Raw genomic sequence first — 27,638 nt, 5'->3', positions numbered from 1 at the left:
GACAGCGAACGACAAGTGCTAAACCTCTAACCTGAACTCCATACGTTCCAAGGATCCCACGGACCTACAAAAAGCTACTCGCTGAAAGAGTGACATTGGGGGATAGAGCCGTGTTAGCGCAGGATCCGTAATTTACTCAGAAGGTAAAAGAACAAATGGCACGAAAAACTCCATTGTTATGAGTGACGTCACAAGCTCTGAGGAAGAAGGAGGCCTACTCTAGAGTACTGGATTGCATTGAAAGCCACAACATAGATGGAGCTCATCACTTTCCTTTTGGAAGAACTGTCCATTCACTTAGACCGACACCATGCAGCTTGCATAGACACGCTACAAAATAGAGCCAGCTCATCTATGGATACTGCCCCTGTTGTGGCTTCACATGCTTCCAACATTGATGCCCTTGTTGCCCGGGGTGATGCGGTGGGACCCAGGTGTTATTCTCTTGTAACAGGCACCCTAAACTCTCAATGCACACATTGAAGAAAGCTTAAACCTGGCGAAGCTCACAAAGAGGAGAAGGCGCTAGTCGCAGAGATCTATCATCCTGTCAACATTATGGAGGAGCTAATGGATATAGAAGCAACTCAAGTGTTTGGGGACACACATCTCAGACTATTTGCACTGTCCTACGACAATCAGACCACTCAGACTATTTGCACTGTCCTACGACAATCATGTCTCTATAACGCAGATTGAAGGTGATTTTAGTCCCGGATGGCCACGGTCCTCTGCAGACCTATCTTATTCGATATGGGACCTTAAAAGATGCTTTCCGCCAGCTTACTCAGCGGATCTCTGCACCCATAGTTAGATCTGGAGTGGGGTAACTTGTTATTATTATTAAAGTAGTGTCTGTGCCCTTCTACGTAAATATGTCTATAACAGTTTACCATGGTGTACCTGCACCTAGGTTTCTAACATCTACAGTTGCTTGGTATATATTATTTTCTAGGACACTAACTTGCAGATAACTGATCCCCCGGGTGATGATCTCAGGATCTGAAATAATGGGACTATCTATATCCCAAACAATGTATGATTTATTTTGTCCTTCTGAGACTGTGGTTTAGCAAGCTTAACTTTAGTTAATACTGGTTGGTTACCAAAATCTTGATGGAAGTGTTTTTCCACTGTTAACCTGCATCATTTCTAAGTTTTACAATACTTTAATATCTGAGCATGTACTCATGGTTTGCAGAAGAGGTTCTTTTTATATATTTAGAGGTCTGTCTCCCATGTTTTAGTCCCTGGCATATATTCCCTCCTACTGCAAATCTTATAAGATGACCTTAACTTAGAGATCTTAATTAGACTTCCCCTATAGCATACCCCCAACAGACATTTAGAGAGCAGAGGACCAAATTGAGCTCTATAAGCAATTCAGTAATTCACAGTTCAGGACATATATATTATAGCCATCTACCTCATGTATTATGCACCTGTTATCTACTATTTTCTGAACTATTTCTGTTATTGTTCCTTATCCAACACATTGTCCTGAGATAGTCATATTACCTGCAGGTTCTCATATATAATGTAATGTTAAATAAGTATGACCTGATATATATATTATGCTATGTTTCCAACTCTGAGGGTATCTAAGATATTTAAATATCCACAGTTGTTTAAGTATCAGCTGTCAGAAGGTCGTATGTATTCCTTTATATACATGAAGTATTATTATACACTACATTTGCTCATTTAATATGCAATATAATTAGTGAATCTCTTATGTTCTTGGGGCAGCATCGCTATCGACACTGCATGACAGTCTCACTGTTTGGCAAACTTTTTTACATTCACAATACCAGATATCTCAGTTTCACACAGAGAGTTATACAATTATTAGGCATTAGCTCCAAGTATATACATTCTACTTCTCTAAATCTTAAAGGGAGACTTCCAATCAAAAACTCCAACTGGATTCCTTCTATAGCATAGATAATTTTTACTTATTTAATAGGCCCACAGAATGCACCTTTAGACTATATTGAACCCAAGATCAGGCCCATATTGTCCCATATTGTCTGATGTCTACAAGCTATTTCTAGAATATTTACCTACCCAAGTCTGTGACTCATTATCACAAGCCATACTCTACTTTGAGTCTTATTATGGCTACAGGCCTAAGCATAGGAGCATTTCTATATCCTACTAACTTGTTAGAGAGGTATAATCTGCCGTTATAGCAGTCTACAGTCTAATTTACTCACGCTATTGATAAGTAAGGACAGTCTGACATGTACATATATATGTAAAAGAGAAGTGTCAGCGCTAATCAGCTAGGGTTAAGGTGGAAAATGTGTATACACTGATTGTAGCGTATGAAGATAAACAACTGATTACTATGTGTTCAATAGAACAACTGAAACGTTGATTCTTCTCAAAAAATATATCAAGAAAGAATAGTAATATTAAAAGAAATACTGGTGTGAGAGGGCTGGTATTTATGCAATAATTATGCAACAATAACTAAGCAATAGAGTATATTTTACAATCAAACTTGTTTTCCATGATGCGGCTCTGGGCAACCGCTGTGAGTAGATCCAAATTATATTTAGACAGAGATCGACTGGCATGTGCAACTCACAAGAGCAGCTGACAGCGGTATTTCCCAGCTGAGTCTGATCCGCGTCTCTGTAGGTCCGCCGTTGAATGTAAAGGTCAAAGGGCACCAAATATAAAGTGCAAATTGTAACAAATACCGCTGTAGTAAAAAGAGTAAAGGTGATGGCCACTAAATAGTGGTTATGTGTGGTAATAAGCAAGCCAAATGTCCAAAGATAGGGTATTGGAATAAAATAATGTCCGTAGTGTCCTTTTCTGTCTTTATACTCCTCCCTTCATTAGTATCTTGGGCTAGGTGTATTTGGGGACAAGAAAACAAAGCAGCTAAAGCAAGTAGTAGTCCTGGTCAATGCGTTTCGCCCACGTTAGGGGCTTTATCAAGACTTATAATTTGTTGCTCTTGCTTTGCTCTTTAAAAAGACCTCCTTGGTATCCCATTGGTGGAAATTTTCAGCACTTATTGCCAATTAACTAACGGTGGAATTTTTTAATCCTTAGTATGTGCAGTTAAGGTGGTAATACATGATAGACATTTGAAACATTAGTTTATAAAACAAATAACTTGCTGAGCCTTATCATAAGCTAAATATTTATCGCTATCATTTTGTATTTGAAAATCAGAACTTAGTGTATAAATGAGTTAATAATAATGAATAACAATAAGATCAAGAATGAAATAATAAAATACTTTGTCTAATGTTAAGTATGTGTTTTTAATTACAAAAAAGGGGATATATCTATTTTTGCAATTAAAAACACATACTTAACATAAGGCAAAGTATTTTATTATTTCATTCTTGATCTTATTGTTATTCATTATTATTAACTCATTTATACACCAAGTTCTGATTGTCAAATACAATATTATAGCAATAAATATTTAGCTTATGACAAGGCTCAGCAAGTTATTAGTTTTATAAACTAATGTTTCAAATGTCTATCATGTATTACCACCTTAACTACACATACTAAGGATTAAAAAATTCCACCTTTAGTTAATTGGCAATAAGTGCTGAACATTTCCACCAATGGGAAACCAAGGAGGTCTTTTTAAAGAGCAAAGCAAGAGTAACAAATTATAAATCTTGATAAAGCCCCTAACGTGGGCGAAACGCATTGACCAGGATCACTACTTGCTTTAGCTGCTTTGTTTTCTTGTCCCCAAATACACCTAGCCCAAGATACTAATGAAAGGAGGTGTATACAGACAGAAATGGACACTATGGACATTATTTTATTCCAGTACCCTATCTTTGGACATTTGGCTTGCTTATAGCCACACATAACCACTATTTAGTGGCAATCACCTTTACTCTTTTTACTACAGCGCTATTTGTGACAATTTGCACTTTATATTTGGTGCCCTTTGACCTTTACATTCAACGGCGGACCTACAGAGACGCGGATCAAACTCAGCTGCGAAATACAGATGTCAGCTGCTCTTGTGAGTTGCACACGCCAGTCGATCTCTGTCTAAATATAATTTTAATCTACTCAGAGCAGTTACCCAGAGCCGCATCACGGAAAACAAGTTTGATTGTAAAATATACTTTACGCAACTGATCCAACCATCCACATCTACAGACCGCTACTATTTCAAAAGGGACAGCTATCTATATCTGCATCGCAGTTTATTCCTGGATACACAGAGGACTTTCTAAAAGTGCTGTTGCTACTATTTTCCTATTCCCAAAAGGTACTTTTTATTAACTTCCTCTCATTGAGGTATATTTTATTCTTTGAACATTTTTTCGATTCAAATTTTTTCCAAATGATCAGTTAGCATATTGGCTACCATTATTACGCTTGTCTGGGGAGACTTCCTCTCTTTTATATGTGTTTTAATAAATTGTCTTATATTGTATATTATTCTCTGTTTATTTGTATATTGCTGTGCCTTATAGATATCTATTGCTTAGTTATTGTTGCATAATTATTGCATAAATACCAGCCCTATCACACAAGTATTTCTTTTAATGTTACTCTTCTGTCTCGATATATTTTTTGAGAAGACTCAAAGTTTCAGTTGTTCTATTGAACACATAGTAATCAGTTGTTTATCTTCATACGCTGCAATCAGTGTATACACATTTTCCACCTTAACCCTAGCTGATTAGCGCTGACACTTCTCTTTTACATTACTTTTATTCTGTTTATTTATTTATGCTGAAGGGGATATTTTAGTGTTGGCTGGGTCCTTCAGTGTCTAGGGCGCTCTCTCTCTGTCTGTGTACATATATATGCTCAAGACATCTTTCACTGTAGTAGCCAATTACTTGACTAGAGATAGTATACTATGTCTATGTTACTTAACATTTACAGTGTTATATTACTGGGTCTTCGGCCGGGACCTCAGAGTATAATCACCTACCCTATATGATCTACTACTTGATGCTTTCTAACAGTGAAATGGTTCAGTTACTACACATCATATAGAACATTACTCATAGTATCTTACTAACACCAGATCACTGTTATTATATCTCAAGCCCTTTATGTCCATCACATATAATGGATAAGTCCTATTATAAAAGTCATGATACCTTGATTAGACTATGTCCCTTCCTTTTCAGTGTAAACAGAAAGTCATTCATCCTAGAACCCACCCCTCTATACATATAACATGACCTTCACTCACTCCCTTCACCACATCGTTCTGTCATCCTGGAAGGGGCTCTTGCCCACTGAACTCACCCTCCACCTTCCCTATATACTTTGGTCCAAGAGTGACCAAAACAAAAAGCTAACTCCCCTTTCCCCAATTTTATTAGACTATATAGCTTCATGAGTGTTCTTTAAGGAAATGTGGGGAACATTTTTCTTTTTATATAATATAAAACTGAGGTTCCATTATATCTTGTCCGAAATATTTTCTTACATATTAGTCAAGCATGTTCAGAAATGTCACTTCTATTTATTTATTTCATATTGTAGATCTCTTTATCTTCACACAGACAATTAAAATACAAGACATAGCTATACACTTTATAGTTAAAGCTCCTCCATCTCTTTAGCAACATACCTTTTATTATATTGATAACAATTACTTGTTTATACTGTTCTACAGGAGCACAGAATCGACGTCTAAAGCCGTAACCTATCTGCTTCTTTGTTTTGTTTGTGTGATAACAATTTATATCCTATTTCTATGTTATTATTGTCTATAGACGAATCTTTTATGTTACATTTCTCAAAATCTCAATAAAAAATTAATTAAAAAAACAAAACAAAAACTGTATGCTCTCTCTGAATCATGAAAGAAAAATGTTGACTTTTATGTCTATTTAATTTTGACTTACATGTCCCTTTAATCTAATATAAAATAAGTAACTTTATCCATTTTATTTATAATGTCTTTATTTCACCTAATAACCCATCAGATAATTAATTTGTTATATTTTTAACAAAGTTATTATGTTACTTTTGATCTCTGAGTATTTATAGAGCGACAACGTATATAGAGCATTATATTAGCTGATTTTTTTTCCTGGGAAGTGGTCCGCTTATTATTATTATCTGAACTGTTATCGAAACAATTATAATATGATTGTTTAATATTTTATATATTGACAGCAAATATATGTTACATTATTGGCATGTTGTCAGTAAGCAAATTATTGCAGAAACAGAAAGACGGTTGTCAGCTTGAATTAAGTAATTATCAGCAATAGCAAATGGGTTTGTGTTGCACATTGCATTTACATTTAGCTTATAGCGTCATCAAGTGGTTATTCAAAGAATGACACAAAATAGCCAAACCAGCCTATTGTTTTTTTCATGTCATCAAGTACATTTAGATAGATATAAATTCAATAGTGTTGAAAATATTTAAATAATAATAAAAAAAAATTATAAAAATATTTTTATATACTAAATTTTCCTTAGAGTTGTATTCATATTTCATTTAAATTTAGTTTACAATGGGTTGAATGCTTATGTTCTACTGTATACCACAAAGGACATCTGATTGAGGTTTTAATGCAAGAAGCGTGACTCCAAGCACATTCTTGAAATAAAATAATAAATAAACACCTAGATTACGAGTTTTGTGCTAAACAGGGTACGAAACTAATGCCAAAAAGTTGCGTTATTTCACCCCCATATCGCTGCTATTACGAGTTACTGAAAAGCCTCTTGTACATGCGATATGGTGGCGTTAAGCTCCATACCACACAAAATCCAAGGGCTGATTTGACGTGCTCGTACACGCTTTTCCCCACAGACATCAATGGGGAGAGAGTGTTAGAAAAAAAATAACACCTGCGATTGCGGAATGAAAATTCTCTGTAACGCAACCCCATTGATGTTTATGGGGGGGAAAAAACTATGTTTAAACCTAACACCCTAATATAAACCCCAAGTCTAAACACCCATAATTTGCTGCCCCCCGACATCGCCGACACATAAATAAAGTTATTAACCCCTAATCTGGCGCTCCCAACATCGCTGACACTAATAAAAGTTATTAACCCCTATTCCGCCGCTCCCTGACATCACCGCCACTATAATAAAGTAATTAACCCCTATTCCGCCACTCCCCGACATCACCGACACTATAATAAAGTTATTAACCCCTATTCTGCCGCTTGCCGACACTATAATAAAGTTATTAACCCCTAAACCTCAGGCCTCCCACATCCCCGCCACTAAATAAACCTATTAACCCCTAAACCTCCGGCCACCCACATCTCCACAACTAAATAAACCTATTAACCCCTAAACCGCCGGCCCACCACAACGCAAAACACTAAATTAAACTATTAATCCCTAAACCTAACACCCCCTAACTTTAAATTAAAATTACAATATAACTATATTTTAAAATATAAACCTCACATTAAACTATAAATTAGCTTTACTATTCTAATAAAATAAAAAATACTACCAACTAAAAAATTATGAATTACAAATTTTAAAAAAACCTAACACTGCGAGAAAAATTTAAAAATCTAAAATTACAAAAAATTAATAAACACTAAATTACGAAAAATAAAAAAACACTAAGCGAAATGAAATTATCAAAATAATAACAATTACACCTAATCTAATAGCCCTATAAAAATAAAAAAGCCCCCCAAAATAAAAACACACCCTAGCCTACAATAAACTACCAATAGATCTAAGTTAAATAGCTCTTTTACCTGTAAAAAAAAACACAAAGTCCCCAAGAGTAAAACCCACCATCCAACCAACCCCCCAAAATAAAAAAACCTAACTCCAAAAAAACCTAAGCTACCCATTGCCCCTAAAGTGGCATTTGTATAGGAATTGCCCTTAAAAGGGCATTCAGCTCTTTTTCATTGTCCTTAAAAGGGCATTTAGCTCTTTTTCAAAAGCCCAAACCCTAATCTGAAAAAAAACCACCCCAAAAAATAAAAAAATTACCTAACACTAACCCCAGAATATCTACTCACAGTTGCTGAAGTCCGGACATCCAGGCGGCGAGAAGTCTTGCATTCCTATTGGCTGATTTGATTCAGTAGAATGAGAGCTACTGAAATCCTATTGGCTGTTCAAATCAGCCAATAGGATTTCATTAGCTCTCATCCTATTGGCTGTTTTAAACTTGATTTGAATTTGAAGAATCAAATCAGCCTATAAGAATGCAAGGTACGCCATTTTGAAACGGCTACCTATTGAAGCTTCAGTGTACGGCGGCGACCGTAAGAAGAGGACGCTGCACGCTGGATGTCTTTGCCGCTCCACTCCACTCTGCCTGGATGAAGATAGAAGACACTCCCACAATGGATGAAGATGTCGCCGGCTGGATGAAGACTTCTCCCTCCCACGGAAGTCCGGACTTCAGCAACCATGAATAGATATTCTGGGGTTAGTGTTAGGTATTTTTTTTATTTTTGGGGGGGTTTTTTTTCAGATTAGGCTTTCGGCTTTTGAAAAAAAGCTAAATGCCCTTTTAAGGGCAATGAAAAAGAGTTGAATGCCCTTTTAAGGGCAATGATCATACAAATACCCCTTTAGGGGCAATAGGTAGCTTAGGTTTTTTTAGAGTTATTTTTTTTTATTTTGGGGGTTGGTTGGGTGGTGGGTTTTACTGTTGGGGGAACTTTTTATTTTTTTTACAGGTAAAAGAGCTGTTTAATTTAGGACAATGCCCTCCAAAAGGCCCTTTTAAGGGCTATTGGTAGTTTATTGTAGGCTAGGGGGTGTTTTTATTTTGGGGGGGCTTTTTTATTTTTATAGGGCTATTAGATTAGGTGTAATTTTTTTGTAAGATTAGTGTTTTTTAGTTTTTCGTAATTTAGTGTTTATTATTTTCTGTAATTTTAGATTTTTTAATTTTTATCGTAGTGTAATTTAGATTTTTTAAATGGTAGTATTTTTTATTTTATTAGAATAGTAAGGTTAGGTTAATTTAAAGCTTAATGTTAGGTTTATTTTTATTTCACAGGTAAGTTTTTATTTAAATATAGTTATATTGTAATTTTAATTTAAAGTTAGCGGGTGTTAGGTTTAGGAGTTAATAGTTTAATTTAGTGTTTTGCGATGTGGGGGCGGCGGTTTAGGGGTTAATAGGTTTATTTAGTGGCAGAGATAGGATGTGGGGAGCCGGCCGTTAGGGGTTAATATGTTTATTTAGTTGCGGAAATGTGGGAGGCCGGAGGTTTAGGGGTTAATAACTTTAGTATAGTGTCGGCGATGTCGGAGAGTAGCGGGATAGAGGTTAACAATTTTTATTAGTGTCGACAATGTCGGGAGCAGCAGATTAGGGGTTAATAAATGTATTTAATAGTCGCGTTGTGGGTTGGCGGCAGATTAGGGGTTAATAGGTTTAATATAGTGTTTGCGATGCGGGAGGGTGGCGGTTTAGAGGTTAATAGATAGTTTATGGGTGTTAGTGTAACATTTTAGTTATGGCTCTATGAAAATCCCAGGCAAAAACATCATTTTTTTGAGTGTGGAATAGACGTTGCGTTACAGGCTAAAATGCTTGCGGTATAGCTATACCGACACGACTCACAATAGCTGCGTTACTGCTTTTACGCTGAAATTGCAATTTTTTTGCGTTAAAAGCGTAACACAAAACTCGTAATCTAGGTGAATTTCAGGTTATACTTTTGTACAAGGGAAAATCAATTAATGATAACATGAAATTAACATTAATCTGAGCATTCATTTATTTTAGAGGGACATCTTAATGCAAAAAATGGCTTTTGGTATTACTAACCCTGAGTAACTATGTGCCCCCATAAATATTTAAACACATAGGTAAAGTTTTTCTTGAAAGCGGAAAGGCTTACAGATCACAAATGGGACATTACCTCTGTGTGAGGGTTAAACACATAGGGCTAGACTACTAGTGACTCGCTAACAGTTTTGCACAAGTGATATTGGGTTTATCACGACTGTTTGCGTGTGTAGATGAAGTTGAAAGTAAACGCGATCACTTGAATGTAATTAAAGTTATCGCGCGCTTAGATAGAGACCTCAGAGCTTTGGTTAACTGTTTAGCAAAACAAAAAAGTGTCACAAAATACATTTAAAAGTACAGTTACACTCATAATAACACTATCTAATAAAAAGTTATATAAAAAAACAAATTGCACAAAAATGTTATAAGGGCTCAAAAATATAAGGTCTCAGGTGTAAAAAAAAGACAGGCAAAGGGCTTTAACAAAGAGATACATACAAATACATGTCTTAAGATGCATATGTATGTATGTATATATATATATATATATATATATATATACACAGTATATATATGTACAGATGTATTTATGTGTTTATATGTGTATATATGTATTTACAGACACATATAAACACATAAATATATATGTATACATATATAGACATATATAAAAGTGTATTGGAGCCCTTTGCAGTTAAGTAGATGAAAACATGTAAAAACATATTTATGCAATATTCATATTTAATAAAGGGTTATTCTGGTATTTACTATAAATATTTACCATTTCAATGTTCTACATATATATTACTATATATTTATCTGTATATTTTTATACCTACATATCATTTTTATATATATATATATATATATATATAAATATATATATATATATATATATATATAGCTATATATTGTACCTAAATACCATCAGATATATGTAGAAATAAGTAGAACATATTCTTTTATGTTGTGAAGAACATTGGAATGTGAAATATTCATATTTTCATGTCAGGTTAGCGCACTTGAGAATATGCGATCGGGTTTGCACACAAGTTGGGTATTGGGTTTTTTTCCACTTTTTTTTTCTCTATTGACTTCTATAAAGGAATATATTAACGTGATCGTGATATTCTAACTTCAGCTTTTTGCACACATCAGGTTAGTGTGTGAGCGAAAACTTTTTACTTTCAACTTGTAATACGAGCACTACCCAACGAGTGCAAAAAGCTTACTTCTAGGGCCCCATTACATATGCGGCATCGCCCGCAAAAGCCGGCGACGCTGTTTTTTGCACTGTTTTGGTATCCTATATACAGCGCCGCATATAAATGCGGCACATATATTTCACCCGTCGCCCGCAATTTTTACTCCCATAAGCTAACATGGGGCCGCGTAGCAAATCGGTATCCAATACTCAATTTTCACCTCACCATACAAGGCAGCCGCAGCAGGCCTTGCGCTGAGTATGGGAGCACCGTAACTCCCAAAACTGCCTGCAAAAATAAACTAACACCTAACGCATGCGCAATATCTATCTACCTGTCAACCGCAATCCCCCACCACAATAACTAATAAAGTGTATTAACCCCTATATCCGCCATCAAACCCACGCCGCAAGTAATAACTAAATTATTAACCCCTATATCCGCCATCAAACCCACACCGCAAGTAATAATTAAATTATTAACTCCTATATCCGCCATCAAACCCACACCACAAGTAATAACTAAATTATTAACCCCTAAATCCGCCAACCCCAACATCACAAACTACCTATTAAAACTATTAACCCCTAATCCTCCATTAACCCACAACGCAAACTACTTATTAAAGTATTAACCCCCTAAACTGCCAAAGCCCACAACGCAATAAACCTAACACCCCCTAACCTAACACCCCCTAAATGAACCCAAATTACCTAAATTACAAAATACTAAAGTTACTATTAAAAAAAAAAAATACTTTAATAAATAAAAATAAACTAAGTATAAATTAAAGGGACAGTCTAGTCAAAATTAAAATTCTGGGGTAGACTGTCCCTTTAAGCTACAATTACAGAAAATAAAAAAAATGCAAGATTACATAAATAAAAAACAAAATTACCAAATTTTTAAAAATTATACCTAATCCCTATGAAAATAAAAAAGCCCCACCAAAATAATAACAGGGCTTTTTGCAGGTCATTGCCCCAAGATAATCAGCTCTTTTACAACAAAATACATAAAGTCCCCCATAACAGTAACCCCCCACCCACCAAACCCCCCCAAAATAAAAGAACCTAACACTAAAAAAACTAAACTACCCATTGCCCTGAAAAGGGCATTTGTTGGGCATTGCCCTTAAAAGGGCATTTAGCTCTTTTACTGCCCACCCTAATCTAAATAAAAAATTTAAAAATAAACCTAAGTCTAACCCCCAGGGTGATACTCACCATTCCTGAAGTCCGGCGGAGAAGGTCCTGTCCCATGCGGTGAAGTCTTCTTCCAAGCAGCGACCTCTTCTTCCAGGAACAATCCGGCACGGAACGGAGGGCGGAGATGAAGACCGGCGACCCTGGAACTGAAGACCGGCAACCCTGGAACTGAAGACCGGCGACTGCGGAGCCATGATTTGAACAGCCAATAGTATTTTAGTAGCTCACATCCTATTGGCTGATTTGAACAGCCAATATGATTTGAGTAGCTTTCATCCTATTGGCTGATTTGAATTTGAAGAATCAAATCAGCCAATAGGAATTCAAGGGATGCCATTTTTAATCGCGTACCTTGAATTCTCTATCCAGTGTACGGCGGCAATTGTACGAAGAGGATCCTCAACGCTCTATGGCTCTGCGATCGCCAGTCTTCAGTTCCAGGGTCGCCAGTCTTCAGTTCCAGGGTTGCTGGTCTTCATCTCCGCCCTCCGCTCCATGCCGGATTGTTCCTGGAAGAAGAGTTTGCCGCTTGGAAGAAGACTTCACCGCATGGGACAGGACCTTCTCCGCCGGACTTCAGGAATGGTGAGTATCAACCTGGGGGTTATACTTTTTAATTTTTTTTTTTTTTATTTATTTAGATTAGGGTGGGCAGTAAAAGAGCTAAATGCCTTTTAAGGGCAATGCCCAAAAAATGCCCTTCTCAGGGCAATGGGTAGTTTAGGTTTTTTAGTGTTAGGTTCTTTTATTTTGGGAGGTTTGGTGGGTGGGGGGTTTTTATTGTTAGGGGGGACTTTTTTCTGAATTTTGTTGTAAAAGAGCTGATTATCTTGGGGCAATGCCCTGCAAAAATCCCTTTTAAGTGCTACTGGTAGTTTATTCTTAGAGTAGGGGGTGTTTTTATTTTGGGGGGCTTTTTTATTTTCATAGGGATTAGGTATAATTTTTTAAAATTTGGTAATTTTTTTTTATTTTATGGAATCTTACATTTTTTTTATTTTCTGTAATTGTAGCTTAAAGGGACAGTCTACCCCAGAGTTTTAATTTTGGCTGGACTGTCCCTTTAATTTATACTTAGTTTATTTTTATTTTTAAAGTAGTGTTAGTATTTTGTAATTTAGGTAATTTGGGTTCATTTAGGTTGTGTTAGGTTAGGGGGTGTTAGGTTTATTGCGTTGTGGGCTTTGGCAGTTTAGGGGTTAATACTTTAATAGATAGTTTGCATTGTGGGTTAATGGTGAATTAAGGGTTAATAGTTTTAATAGGTAGTTTGCAATGTCGGGGTTGGCGGATTTAGAGGTTAATAATTTAGTTATTACTTGCGTTGTGGGTTTAATGGCGGATATAGGGGTTAATAGTTTAATTAGGCATATTGCGTTGTGGGGGGGTTGTCATTTTAGGGGTTAATACATTTATTATTTGTTGTGAGAGGGGGGATTACGGATGTAGAGGTTTTATGTGTCAGGCTTATTTTTGGGAGGCATGTTAGACTTTTACGGGAGATTAGATTTTTTTTTTTACTTTTCTTAGGCGCCGGCAGTTTCTAAAGTGCCGTAAGACACTAGCTACTCCAGAAATTTGTATTTACGCTCATTTCTGGATATTGCTAGTTTATCTGACTTACGGCACTTTATGAGCTGCCGGCGGAGTTTATTGGATACCCTGATGTGCGAGGTGAAATTAAGGGCGGCGCAGGTTGCAGCTCTTGCGCTGAAACCTGTGCTGTATATCTAAGCGTTAGTGCACGAGCAAGAGCATTAAATACTGCTCCACTCATAATATTGCCCTTAGTTATCTAAGGTCACTAATGCAAAATTACTAGCTCTAATGTATATGAGCATGTTGTTTTTGAGCATGTCCCTTTAAATAATTCTGGAACACTTAAAAATAGATTCTTGCCCATGTCAGGGCTTTTCTCTGAAATACACAAGTTCAATATGTCAAAAGAATTATATATATGGAGAGACTGTAACACTTGAATATATCTATCTTGTTTGAAATGCTGTCATCCAAATGGAATTATTTGTGTATTGAGTAGATTGTTCAATAAAAAATTATCTCAATCTAAATAATTCTGTGAGTGTAATCTTTATTGAGAATTAATTAAAACATAAAAACATAAATATTGACAGTGGATACGATTGCTTATGATAGCCTCAGCAGATGTCCTATTCCTCTGTGCTACTTCTGTTGGAAGTCTACACCATGCATTAACCAACCTGTCTGTAAAATGTATGTGGGAAGTACACAGTTTCATTTGTGCATTTTCCCTACAGATTGCCCACAGCCACCAAACGTTCCCATGATTTTGCTGGGCGTGTCAGTTGCTATTGTTGTGATTGGTATTGTTATTCTCTGTATATGGAAGCTGCTGGTATCTCTGCATGATCGCAAGGAAGTTGCCAAATTTGAAGCTGAAAGGCTGAAAGCCAGATGGGATACAGTATGTATAAATATATATATTTAAAATGCATTTTATAATTAATAACTGCTTTCTATGACAAAAGGAAAGACCTAAATGTGTATACAGTTTTATTTGGTTAAGTTGCAAGGGTGTATTTAAAGGAATAGTCTAGTCAAAATTAAACTTTCATGATATCGATAGAGCAGCAATTCTAATTTACTCCTATTCTAAATTTTCCCACGTTCTTTGGTATCTTTATTTGCCACCAATCAGCAAGCGGTACCCAGTTGCTGAACTAAAAATGGGAAGGCTCCTAATCTTACATTCTTGCTTTTTCAAATAAAGATACCAAGAGAACAAAGAAAATTGATAAAAGGAGTAAATTAGAAAGTGGCTTAAAATTGCATGCTCTATCTGACTCATGAAAGTTTAATTTTGACTAGACTATTCCTTTAAGATTTGTTCTGCCCTGGGTAGTGAGGAATCTTCTGCATCCTATCTCCCCTCCTTCACCCATTTTAGCTCATTTTTGCCTCATTTATGTTTCTCACAAACATGCTGCCAACTTTAGACCAGTTATAAACCATTGCTATCTCCTTGGAGGGCCACCTGGGACTCTGGGAGTGTCAAGGCATTATTCAATGGAATTATTCTTCATTAATTGTTGCTGCTCTAGACACAGGGGTAATTGTATTAAGGCAAACTTTTACCCTGAACAATGTTGTAATCTTTCATGACTACAAGGGCACATAATACCTGTTAAATGGAACTAGAAGATTTGAATATCAGTACTGTTACGGTCCCTGGGTTTATTATATCACTGACCAGTTTCTACACAAAGACTTTTTTTTCTATCATCTCATGCCATTATGGTCTGCATCACATGTCTTACATTTCCATATTCTGTCCCTACACTCTTTTTATTTTTTATTAATGTAGGTTAAAATCACATTTAACAGTCTTGAAACTCTAATTCCAAAATCATGCACTTTATAAAAAATGCCCTTCTTCACTTGAAGGGACCTGAAACCCAAAAATTTGCTTTCATGATTTAGGTAGAACATACAATTTTAAACAACTTTCCAGTTTACTTATATTATCTAATTTCCTTCATTCTCTTGGTATCATTTGTTGAAGGAGCAGCAATGCTCTGCTGGTTTCTAACTGAACACATGAGTGAGCCAATGACAATCGGTATATACATGCTGCCCCCAATCAGCAGCTACAACCTAGGTTCTTTGCTGCTCCTGGGCTTTCCTAGATAAACCTTTCTGCAAAGGATAACAAGAGAAGGAAGCAAATTAAATCATAGAAGTTATTTAGAGAGTTGTTTAAAATTGTATGCTCTGTCTAAATCATGAATATCTGATTATGACTTTACTGTCCCTTTAAAGAGGTGTAATAATATCTTATTGAAAAGTGCACAAGTATATTTCAATTTTGAATAGAAACATTTTTACAGTATACTTGTATTAACAAAAATGCTTCTAGTAAAAGTTATTACTGTTACAGGGACATACATACATATGACCAGTACACCCAACTTCAAACACCAGTATAGGGGGCATATGTTGTGTTTGTGATAACATTATACAAATAACCTGGAGGTCTCTGAGTAGGCACCATATTTGAATAAGGGTGCAATGTTCACATGTAGCATATGTATATAGGCTGCTAAAACTACTTTTAATGGAAGTTGTTTTGCTAATTGAAGCATAATGCAAAAGTGCTTCTATCCAAAACTAAATGCACTCATATGTTATATTTAATGAAACTCTATAAAATAAGCTGTAATTGTATTACAAACATATATTTACTATGATATTTATACAAATATGACCATTTTAATTGTAGTCAACAAAGCTTCCACCAACACTAACATGTCATTTGAAAAACAACTTTATTCAAGCTTTTGTTCACAAAAAGCCTTCTGTGACCCAAAGCTTAAATAAAGGTCTTTATAATCCAGAAATTGTTGTTGGTGGAAATTTTGGTAATATGTGATGAGGATGCAGAGGACTCATTAATCACTATGAACTTTACATCAGAAAAAGTAGGTGCTGGATCCTTTATAATGTTATTGGATTCAAGTGAAAGCACATATGACATATGCATTAGCGTAATAGGTCACCATTTTGATTTGAGGTTTTGTCAGGATTTGTATTATTTATGTAGCTCTTTTCGCATGAAAAAGACAGCAATTAGGCTTGCCAGCTGTGCTCCATAAAAATACCAGATGACCTATAGATGACTGGTCATAGGTGGTAGGTGAGGGCCACACAATGTTTACCCAAAAGCTCAACCTTAGGCCCCCACCCTTTATCCCACCATGTATATTTTTTATACCTGAGTAGTCATTTCATCCCTTTGGTTGCCAGTAACACGTACTTAGTGATGATTTTACTCCCTTGTATGCCAGGAAGGGTAATTTAGTTGTCTTTCATTATTTTTTTAAAGCACTTTACCACAAATTCACAATTAAAAAATAAATAAAAATAAAAGTAAATTTACAGTTAAAAATACTGTATACTGTAACGCTACAATAACTCTCTTTTTTATTTTTTTATCTCGTTTTTCTTTTAGGGTACAAACCCACTGTACAGAGGATCTACCACTACATTTAAAAATGTGACCTACAAACTTCCAGAGAAGCAGAAAGATGGCATTGCATGACAATATCACAGACACCCATAAATCTACTGAACTGTTTTGACAGGTCTAAGCCATAATATCAAAGCCTATCATGTGGGTCCCATTAGTAATAAGCTTAGTGATTTTAATAGACTGTAAATACAAGGTACAGCCTATCACTGTGAGAATGGGCAAGTAGGCGTCCTTTAGACTGGATTGTGCAAACACTACAACAAAAAACAAAGTTGCTGGAAATTCAGGGTTAAAACCCTATGTGTAGGACACATTTCTGAATTTAGGTTATTATGTGTCAGTTATGTTTGCTACATGTTTGCAGTGCAATAACTGTAGTGGGAAAGTCAAAATTGCTGTATTTTTCCTAAAGATATAATTTTAGCTGTACAGGGTGACACTTTAGGACAGGGGTCATCAACCTTGGCTCTTCAGAGGTTTTGAAACTACATTTTCCATAATGCTAAGCCAGCTTAAAGTGTCTGTGTATCATGGGAAATGTAGTTCCAAAAGCTCTGGAGAGCCAAGGTTGATAACCCCTGTTTTAGGACAACCAATATTTCCTCACATGTGAAGTACACACTTTTTAAACCCTATAATGTTAAGTGCCTAACTACTTCAGTATGAATTCATTTAATTGCAACCAGACTGTGAACATAAAAATGGTACCTGGGAGCCACAAAATGTTGGTGCATGGTTAGGGAATAATTATTAGGCCAGGAGGAATGTCTTTCTGTCCATTCTGACAGCAAAATGGTTAACAACAGGCACTTTCATGTTTCTTTGTTGTGACATTTCAGTAATAAATCCCTAATAACTGCACATTCACTTCCCCTAAACTAATCTGAAAGAAAATACTCATAGGAAATAATGTCAAACAATGTTCACCACCAAATCTTTAGCAATAGTAGTGTTATCAATAATAATGGAGTTCATTCCATTCCAATAGAAGAGCAGGTCACTTTATCACTATAATGGCACTATTAGCACGCTGAAATAGGTTAAACCTTTTCTTGTTTGAAATTTCTTTCTTTCTAGGAACAGATTTCATTCTAGATGTAATCTGCTCACATGCACCAAAATTATGTCTGGGACCTCACGTTGATCTGATTATTAAGGCAATATTCTAATGCTAAAATGGCACACTAAGGGCTAGATTACTAGTGGAGCGCAAATTAATGCTTCCGCTTGAGCGTTAATTGCGCTCGTCGGGTTGGGCTCATATTATGAGTTGAAAGTAAACTGTTTTCTCCCTTGTGGTAACCCAAAGAGGACAAATATCTGTAATTCTAATATCACGTGTGCGCTCATGTATTTCCCAATATAAGTCAAGGGAGAAAACAAAGTGGAATAAAACACCTACTCTTGCGCAAACCTGGTTGCATATTCTCCTTTGCGCTAACCCGACATGAAAATATGAATATTTCACATAACAATGTTCTACACATAGCAGAATATGTACTATTTATTTATAAATCAATATTTCTACACATATCTGATTGTCTTTTGGTATAATATTAATCTATACCTATATATATATATATATATATATATATATATATATATATATATATATATATATATATATATATACAGGGATACTTGCTTAGATGTACTAATTTCCTATGCAAATATTTACATTGATTTAATTTTGAGACATGGAGGATTTTAATTTCAGTTTTTTATCTCCCCCCCCCATAATTTTAATGAATTTTGGTTTAACCATGAAAATAGCTTTTCCAATGCAGCAATCAGAAATCTATCTCCTACTGATGAGTTCTAAAAAGAACGAAACAGGCTTGTATAGTGAGTGATTTCTGGTTTACTGTCATATTCCTGTTTTAAAGGATCGCTGTGTTAAAACAGTATTTTGAAGCAACAAAACTGAGAATTTGCATACCTAATTTGCATATCTTACCCACAATTCTCTTGTGCATTGGAAACATTGCATATTAAGAATTTCTGGGGGCAAGCGGGGATACTTGCTTAGATGTACTAATTTCCTATGCAAATATTTACAATGATTTATATACAGGTATATATATATATATATATATATATATATATATATATATATACACGTTGATTGGAGTAGCCATGTTAGTCCAGAGATTTAGATATCAAAATAACAAGAGTATTGCATTGAGCAATGATACTTTTTTTATTGGACTAACTATACATTTATAAGTTGACAAGCTTTCGGAAGAGTTCTTCCTTTATCAAGTCTGAAGCAATACTTCAAGTATTGCTTCAGACTTGATAAAGGAAGGAACTCTTCCGAAAGCTTGTCAACTTATAAATGTATAGTTAGTCCAATAAAAAAAGTATCATTGCTCAATGCAATACTCTTGTTATTTTGATATCTATCTATCTATCTATCTATCTATCTATCTATCTATCTATCTATCTATCTATCTATATATATATATATATATATATATATATATATATATATATATATATATATATATATATATATATGAATATCTATTTAGAAATACATAGAACATATTCTGCTATGTGCAGGACATTGGAATGTGAGATATTTACAGTAAAATACATAGTTAAAACCTTGATTAAAGATGAATATTGCATAAATATGATTTTACATGTTTTCATCTACTAAATGGCAAAGAGCTCCAATGCACTTATATATATGTCTATATATGTGTACATATGTATTTATGTGTTTATATGTGTATATATGTCTGTAAATACATATTAATACATAAATACATATGTACACATATATAGACATATATAAATATATATATATTTTTAAACATGTATATGTATGTATCTCTATGTTAAAGCCCTTTGCTTGCCTCAAATCTTTGAGCCTTTATAACTTTTGTGTGCAATATTTTCTTAGTTTCACAATACAGTTAACTAGAGCGGTAATCATTCTAGCGTCAATTGCGATTGCGCTCAAGTGATGGTGTTTACTTTCAACTCATAATAAAAGCGGTAATCCAGACAAGCACAAAACCTTGTGATAAACCTCTTATCGCTCGGGTGTAAATGTTTTCGCTCATAGGTAAACACATAGGTAAATCCATGTTCTGGAGCCACAAACAGAGCTCTTAAGGAGGGGGACTTTATTTGTTTAACCCTTTTTTTGCAGAAGGTGAAATATATGGTAAGCTGTTGTTAAAGTGTAGGTGTGAGTTAAGATGGTGAAATATACTTTCCCACTTTAAGATCTAAGATCTTAGATTTGTGAAATAACTGATCCACCTTTAATTGTAGTGCTTTAATGAGTCTGGTAGAGTCTGATGAACCCTTTTAGCTGTTACTTTACACTGGTTTAATCTGAGAAGATAGCTGACTACTAAACTTACTGTGTTAACATACACAATTTATCAATGAAGAGTTATTATTTACATTTGGTACAATTTTTAATATGATAGTGTTTTTTTCTTTCTGTCATAAATTACTATTTTTACCTAAGGCTGGACCTTAAGTAATGTCAAAATAATGTTTTTAAGAATATTTCTGTTAATTAAAGAAAGACTTAAAATAAACATGTTACGTTTTTTTTTTGTTTTTTTTTTGAGGCTGTCTGCTTCTTGCAAGAAAAAGGGAATGCTTATTTTACATTGGTGTTTGAGTTTTATAATACAATAATGACAAACATATATAGAAGCACTTTGATCCAATTAGAATTAATGAAAATTATCTATGAAAATGCTATTAAATACCTATATAAAATACAACCAAAAATATGCAAATACAAATGTTGGTACATACTATATAACTATGTTTAAACCGAAATGAAAAAATACGGTAAGTTCTTAACAGCGAGATAAACATTTTTTGTTTGTATATTATTTAAAAAAAAAAAAACAACTAAAAAATAAGTAAAAACACCATGCTGCAGAAAGCCATATAAGCTTAAAAAGGAACAGTAAAGTCAAAATTAAACGTGAATGGATTGGATAGAGCATGCGGTTTTAAACAGCTTTCCGATTTAATTCCATTATAAAATTTGCTGAGTGGGGGGCGTGTCCGAGCAGCTCCAGAAAAGAACAAAGTAATCCGCTGATTATTGTTATTATTTTAGAGCATCCGACAAGCATTGAAACCTTGTGTTCCCTGCAACTAGCAAATAAACCTGATACCCAGATTGCTGTATTTATGATGCCGGAGCTGGAATCGGACATTTGAGGCCTGTAGCAGCAGCTATCTATACGACCCCCCAGCCAAAAAAAATGCTGGGCTATTTAGCCACTTCTGAACAAATCCTTAACTTTATTGTACACCCCGATCTCCCGTACTATCAGTCTCTAATCAGCAAAGTTAATACCACTACTTACACCAGCTTGAAGAACTACACAATTACTGGCATCGCTGACGGAAATTGCAGCCATGAGGGGTGACAATTCCCTAAAAAATCTGGATCAACAATTTGCTAAAGTAGAGGCCCTACTGCAGTCTTTAATTGACAAAGCACCCTCGGAATATGAATTGAACCTTTATCTTGAAAGCAAAACATCTGAAGAGGTCACAGGATCTATAACACAGGGCTCATCGGGTGTGAGAGCTAATATGGCCCTACCTTGTTGAACATACATATGGCCTAACATACGTAAAATCTCTTCAATCACACCATTGGATACTCACCATTGTTTGCTGACACTACTGATGCTGCCTGGCTGCTCAGGTTACAGAATGGAGGGTGACGGGGGGCTTACATACAAGGGTGCTGGCTCCCTTCGCACACTGGTACCAACGGATCAGGAAAGTGCAGGCACAATTGGACTGACCTTGGAGGTAGGCCCTGATGCAATACCGATACCCCCTTCATTTGAGTGTAGACTGTACTTGCAGATTCCCACAGGTAGTGGACCTTCACATTTACCTTTGGCGACGTTTTTATACCAGATTGGGACACTAAACACCAAAACATATTAGCTAATGTCTTAGCTCTTTTTTGTATCCAAACATGACCTATATTTCTACAAAAACTATACTCATGACTGAGATAAAAAAGACCTTATATTTGTCCACCCTGTGCTGCTGACTTTTTCATAGGAACCACTGGCGCTCATATTGAGACTTTGGCCCCAATTTATCAAAGGACTTGCGGACCTGATCCGACACTGCGGATCAGGTTTGCAAGACTTCGCTAAATGCGGAGAGCCGCCAGCAGGGAGGTGTCAATCAACCCGATCGTATTCGATCGGGTTGATTTCCGGCTATTCCTGTCCGCCTGCTCAGAGCAGGCGGACAGGGTTATGAAGCAGCGGTCTTTAGACTGCTGCTTCATAAGTTGTGTTTCTGGCGAGTCTGAAGACTCGTCAGAAACACGGCCCTTCAAGCTCCGTATGGAGCTTGATAAATGGGCCTGACAGTGTGCGGGGAAAGAAGATGGGAAGAAGGCTATTTACCTTACTCATTCAGTAGACAGTCCATTTTGTTATAACTATTACTACATTACATGTTTCATATGTTAAATATTATTTTATTGTAAAAGGGATCTAGAATGGTGCTTTAGCTTAATTCCCTATTAGCATTTTTGTTATCTAGACTTTCTCCTTTAAGCCATGTAGAGATGTTTATTTTATTTATTTCTCATTTTAATTTTTTTCTCTTCTCCTTACTGTTTTACTAATGGTTTAAATGTGATATTTGTGGCTCGGCTAAAAATTCCGATTATCCTAGTCTTTGAAGGTATAATCTAGATTTTATTAAAGACACAGAGACGAGTATTTTATGCATAACTCTTTCTTTACTACTCAATGCAGCCTTTTAAAGAACAATAACATTGATAAGATAAATAACATGCACATAATAAGAAGCTAACAGAAGCTTATTATAGTGAGAAAAAACAACCAATCAGCACAGAGAATAGTCTATAAACAGAGCACCCAGTAAACACTCTTCCTCTTTCTAATTGATGCTCAAAAAGAATAAGATATTAAACGCCATGAAAAGTCCAAAAAGTCCAAAACAACAAAGGGTAGAAAACGCCAACTTCCTGTAGAATTGATGGATGGAACTCCATGACATGTTGAACTTGATAGAAGGCAAACTGGATGTCCAGAATTCAGTGGATGGATGATGAGACCTGATAGTTGAAGGAGAGAATCCAGAAGATGAAGATGGATTATAATTACATGGATACTGTTAAAAAATAAAATTTGTTAGTAACATATAATAATAAATATCAGGGTGGGAAAAAACATAATTATCTATTTGAGGAGGGAAAATACTCGTCTCTGTGTCTTTAATAAAATCTAGATTATACCTTCAAAGACTAGGATAATCGGAATTTTATTACAAGACCAGAGACTCTTATTTTATGCAAGTTTAAAGTAAATTAGGAGAATAAATTAAGCGAGGCATGTTGAATGGGTCTGAAATAAAATTGTTTAAAAATGGAATCAGAAGACCAATCTGCAGCATTTAAAATTTGTTGGAGAGGGGCCGCTTTTAAAAAGGCCTTTGAAGCAGCAGAACCTCTGACGGAATGAGCTGTGAAAGAAATGTTGATACCAGCCTCTTTCATGACCCATTTAACCCACCTAGCAATAGAGGTAGAAGTGATAGGAGCATGGGGAGGGACAAAAGAAATAAGTAATTGATTAAAATTAATTTTCCTAAATATCAAGGTTCTAGATTCATATGACTTTAAGCATTTGACCACACACAGAGAAGGTTCGGAAGGACGATAAGGATAGAAAATGGAAGTAGATAAAGTTTTTGTTCTGCGAGCAAGAAAAAAGGTGACTCTTTCAGGAGAGAAACGTTTAGAATTCCAATCCAAGGCTTTCACATCAGATACTCTTCTGAAAGAAATAAGACAGAGTAGGGTAGCAAGTTTAGCGGAAAGTTGTTTTAGAGACAACAAGTTGTTAGCTGGCCAAGATTTAAAAAGAGCGAAAATTAAATCCACATCCCAAAAGAATTCATGTTTGGGAACAGGAGGGCGTTTTAATCTAATGGCTTTAAGAACTCTACAAACTAAGGGATGTTTACCAACAGGTAGATTATTGATTAAGTTATGTCTGGCTGAAATAGCTGATCTATGGACATTAATTGTTCTGTATGCTAGGCCTGAATCAAAAAGATGAGACAGGTAGTTAATGATCTCGGTTAAATCCGAAGAAACGGGATCCAAATCCCTTCGCAAGCACCAGCTAGACCATTTTGACCATGCGGCAAAATAGCATCTGTGGGTACCTGGGGCCCAAGAATCTTGAATGAGGGATCTAGCTCCCTCCGAAAGGCCTCGGAGGGACCAGGGTCCCCTGAAATTGTCCAAGCTATCAGAAGAAGAGAGCCTTGGAGAATTAGACTGTGATATTCGCCCTCCGGGTTGACTAACAGGTGAGGAAGTGGAGGAAAAAGAATTGGACGATTGATGGACATCTCCAGAAGGGAGGGATACCAAGATTGGGTTGGCCAAAGGGGAGTCACTATAGTTAGGCATAGGAGATCCCTGCGGACTGTTGAAATTGTCCTCAGGATCATTGAGAATGGAGGGAAGGCATAAGCTTTCTTGGGGGGCCATTGTTGAAGAAAAGCATCTATGGCTGCAGCTTCCGGATCTGGACGCCAGCTGAAGTATGGGTAAATTTGAAAATTGGTCCTGGACGCAAAAAGGTCCAGACAAAATGGACCTCTGAGAGATTGAAGGAATAAAAACATATTCCTGTCTAGTCTCCAATCGCTGGAATCTGTCAAATGATGAGATCCCCAATCTGCAGCTGTGTTCGATTGTCCTGGAATATATTCCGCTTTGATAGAAATATTCCTGTCTAAACAAAGATGAATAAATTCCTTGGTTATGTTGGACAAATTCCTTGATTTGGTGCCTCCCAAACGATTGAGATACCGTACCGCTGAAATATTGTCCATGCGAAGGAGAATAGAAACTGGAGAAGAAAATTTGGCAAAACTTTTGACTGCAAACGAGCCAGCCAATAATTCCAAACAATTGATATGGAAACGTTTCTCCTCCAATGTCCATTTGCCACCCGTGATGGAAGGACCACAGCGCGCACCCCAGCCTGAAAGACTGGCGTCGGATTCTATAACAAAATCTGGAGTTCTGCCAAAAATGGCTCTCCCATTCCAGGCCTCTAGGTGAGAAAGCCACCAAGAAAGCTCTTCTTTGGCCTCTAGAGATAAAGGTATCAAATGAGAATAGGAAAACCCTTTCCTTAAATGAAGAATCTTTCATCTCTGAAGTTCTCGGTAATGTAAGGGGGCAGGGAAGATAGCCTGAATAGAGGATGATAGTAACCCTACTATTCTGGCTATAGTTCTGATAGGGACTGAATCTTTGGATAATGTTTTGGCAATTTCTTTCTTGATATTCTTCACTTTGTCTGAAGGAAGACTCAGAGTGGATAATATCGAATTGATTTTGAAACCTAAGAAAATCAATGACTTTGTAGGGAAAATAACTGACTTCTGTTTGTTTACAATGAAGCCTAAGGATTCTAGTAAGGAAATTGTAGTAGTTAGATGTTTCTGAAGGGTAGAAAAATCTTGGTCCATAATTAAAATATCGTCTAGATAAATTATCAGACGAATCCCTCGGAGTCTCAACCAGGCCACTACTGGTTTCAGTAACTTGGTGAAAATCCAAGGGGCTGAAGACAGGCCAAAGGGAAGGCAAGTGAAATTCCAAAACTGGTCTTCCCAACGGAATGTCAAGAATTTCCAATGTTCTTGAGCGATTGGGACGGTTAGATAGGCGTCTGTGGGATCTAACCAAACCAACCAATCGTTTCCTCTTAAGCATTCTCTTAATAAATGAATTCCCTCCATTTTGAAATGGTGGTACACAACAAAGGCATTTAAAGTCCTTAGATTTATGACTGGCCTGTACTGATTGTTTTTCTTTTTTACTAAAAATAGATTGCTTAGGTAGAAATCTTGGGGTTGAAAAACAGGAAGAATTGCTTTTTTGGAAAAGAGAATAGAAATTTCTCTTTTGACCAAAAGAGAGTCCTCCTGAGAAAAATGAATGGGGTGAGGAAGACAAGTTTGAGTTGGAAGAGCAATGAATTCTATGAGAATACCTGATACAGCTTGTAAGACCCAGGGATCTGAAGTAATTGAAGCCCAATTTTGAGCAAACAGGGCGAGTCTGCCACCAATTTTTTCTGGGAAAGAAGAGACATGGGGAGGAAGTAATGAACTTACCTGAAGCTTGTCTAGCTCTGGCTCTGGTCCTAAAACCTCTCTGAGTCCAGGGTCGACCTCTTGTCGGAAAGAAGGAGGAGGTAGTTGGTTCAGAATAACCTCTTTGAAATTGTGTCTGAAATTGATGTTGGTATTGGGTTTGTTGGGGATAGTAGTGAGACCTGGATAAAAAGTGTTGGCGGGGGGGCGGAGCCAGCGCTCAGAGGAGATGGCTGCACGTATGTGAGCTCTGGTCTCCCTGCAGGGCAAAAAGCAGCCTAAATATGTGTGCAGATAACCCCAAATGTCTGGAAACGTAGTTATATAAGTCCCGGACTCACATATCCGACTGGGGACTAAATCGGAAAGAAAACGGAGAAGCGGTGCAGTTTTTGCAGCAACGCCAGCTTAACACACGGATATGAGCCATGCGTGTGGGCCGCAACTAAACACCGGAATGTACCGCTGGTCAATCGGCCGTACGAGGAGACACAGGTGCCACCATCAAGCGGGGGAGTGCTCAGATGAGCGGAAGGTGAGATAAGGAGATGTTATACATCCATGAGCTGTTGGGGCTAATTTGAAATAAGCAGTCACCTAAATGGATAAGTGTGGCGTCCGCCATCTTTGATTCTCCTATAGAGCTTATGATACTTAATTTAGCATTGAGGCACCTTAAGAGCATCGAAGCTGGATGCAGGGACACCGCAAAAAAGTCTGATGCCTAACACCCTGCCAGTATATTGCAGTCGATGCACCCGCCATCACCAGCTTTTTATGTATATATCACTGCTATTCTAATTTCCATGGAAGATTTACCGACAATACACACAAATCTGCTATGAGATACAGTTAATAAACTGGGAAGGGAGAGCAGCTTTCTCGAGCAGTATTAAAATTTATTTGGTGTTGGAGATTAAACTTTCTGTATAGCTATACACTGCACTGAGCATTTTGTTACACCTGCATAGTGGATTTCTATGCGCTATAATATTCAACATGTCTCCTAGAAAAGGCAGCAAGTCAGAAAAAGCAACTAAAAAGCAGGATGCAGCTACTCCCTCTGTAAACAACTTTTTTAAGCAATTAGAAACTACAGCCCTGAAGATAAACCCACTAGAAGCCAGAAATGATGGCTCTTCCACACCATCAGACTCAGAGGGGGATTGCCCCGATTCAGCTGTTCAAGTACCCAGGGCCTTATTGGACTCACTGCCCTCTAAAAAAGACTTTTCTACATTAATTTGTCAAGTAAAACAATGTATTAGAGAGGAGATCTCTGAGATTAAAAAAGATCTCTCAGACATGGGTCAGAGGGT

The 27,638-nt window shown here is 36.4% G+C and overlaps 1 protein-coding gene across 2 annotated transcripts in view; it reads left to right on the top strand.

Moving 5' to 3' along the window:
- ITGB6 (integrin subunit beta 6) overlaps positions 1-18,781 on the top strand; it is a 330,575-nt gene extending 311,794 nt beyond the window's left edge. For both annotated transcript variants that reach the window (XM_053698353.1, XM_053698352.1), the window contains 2 exons: positions 14,411-14,577; positions 17,122-18,781. In XM_053698353.1, coding sequence (XP_053554328.1) covers positions 14,411-14,577; positions 17,122-17,211 — 257 coding nt within the window. In that variant the 3' untranslated portion in view covers positions 17,212-18,781. The remainder of the gene's footprint in view (positions 1-14,410; positions 14,578-17,121) is intronic.
- The last annotated feature ends 8,857 nt before the right edge of the window (positions 18,782-27,638 follow it).

Source organism: Bombina bombina, chromosome 1 (genome assembly GCF_027579735.1).
Source record: "Bombina bombina isolate aBomBom1 chromosome 1, aBomBom1.pri, whole genome shotgun sequence".
Classification (NCBI taxonomy): domain Eukaryota; kingdom Metazoa; phylum Chordata; class Amphibia; order Anura; family Bombinatoridae; genus Bombina; species Bombina bombina.
This window is presented reverse-complemented; position numbering and strand designations above follow the sequence as displayed.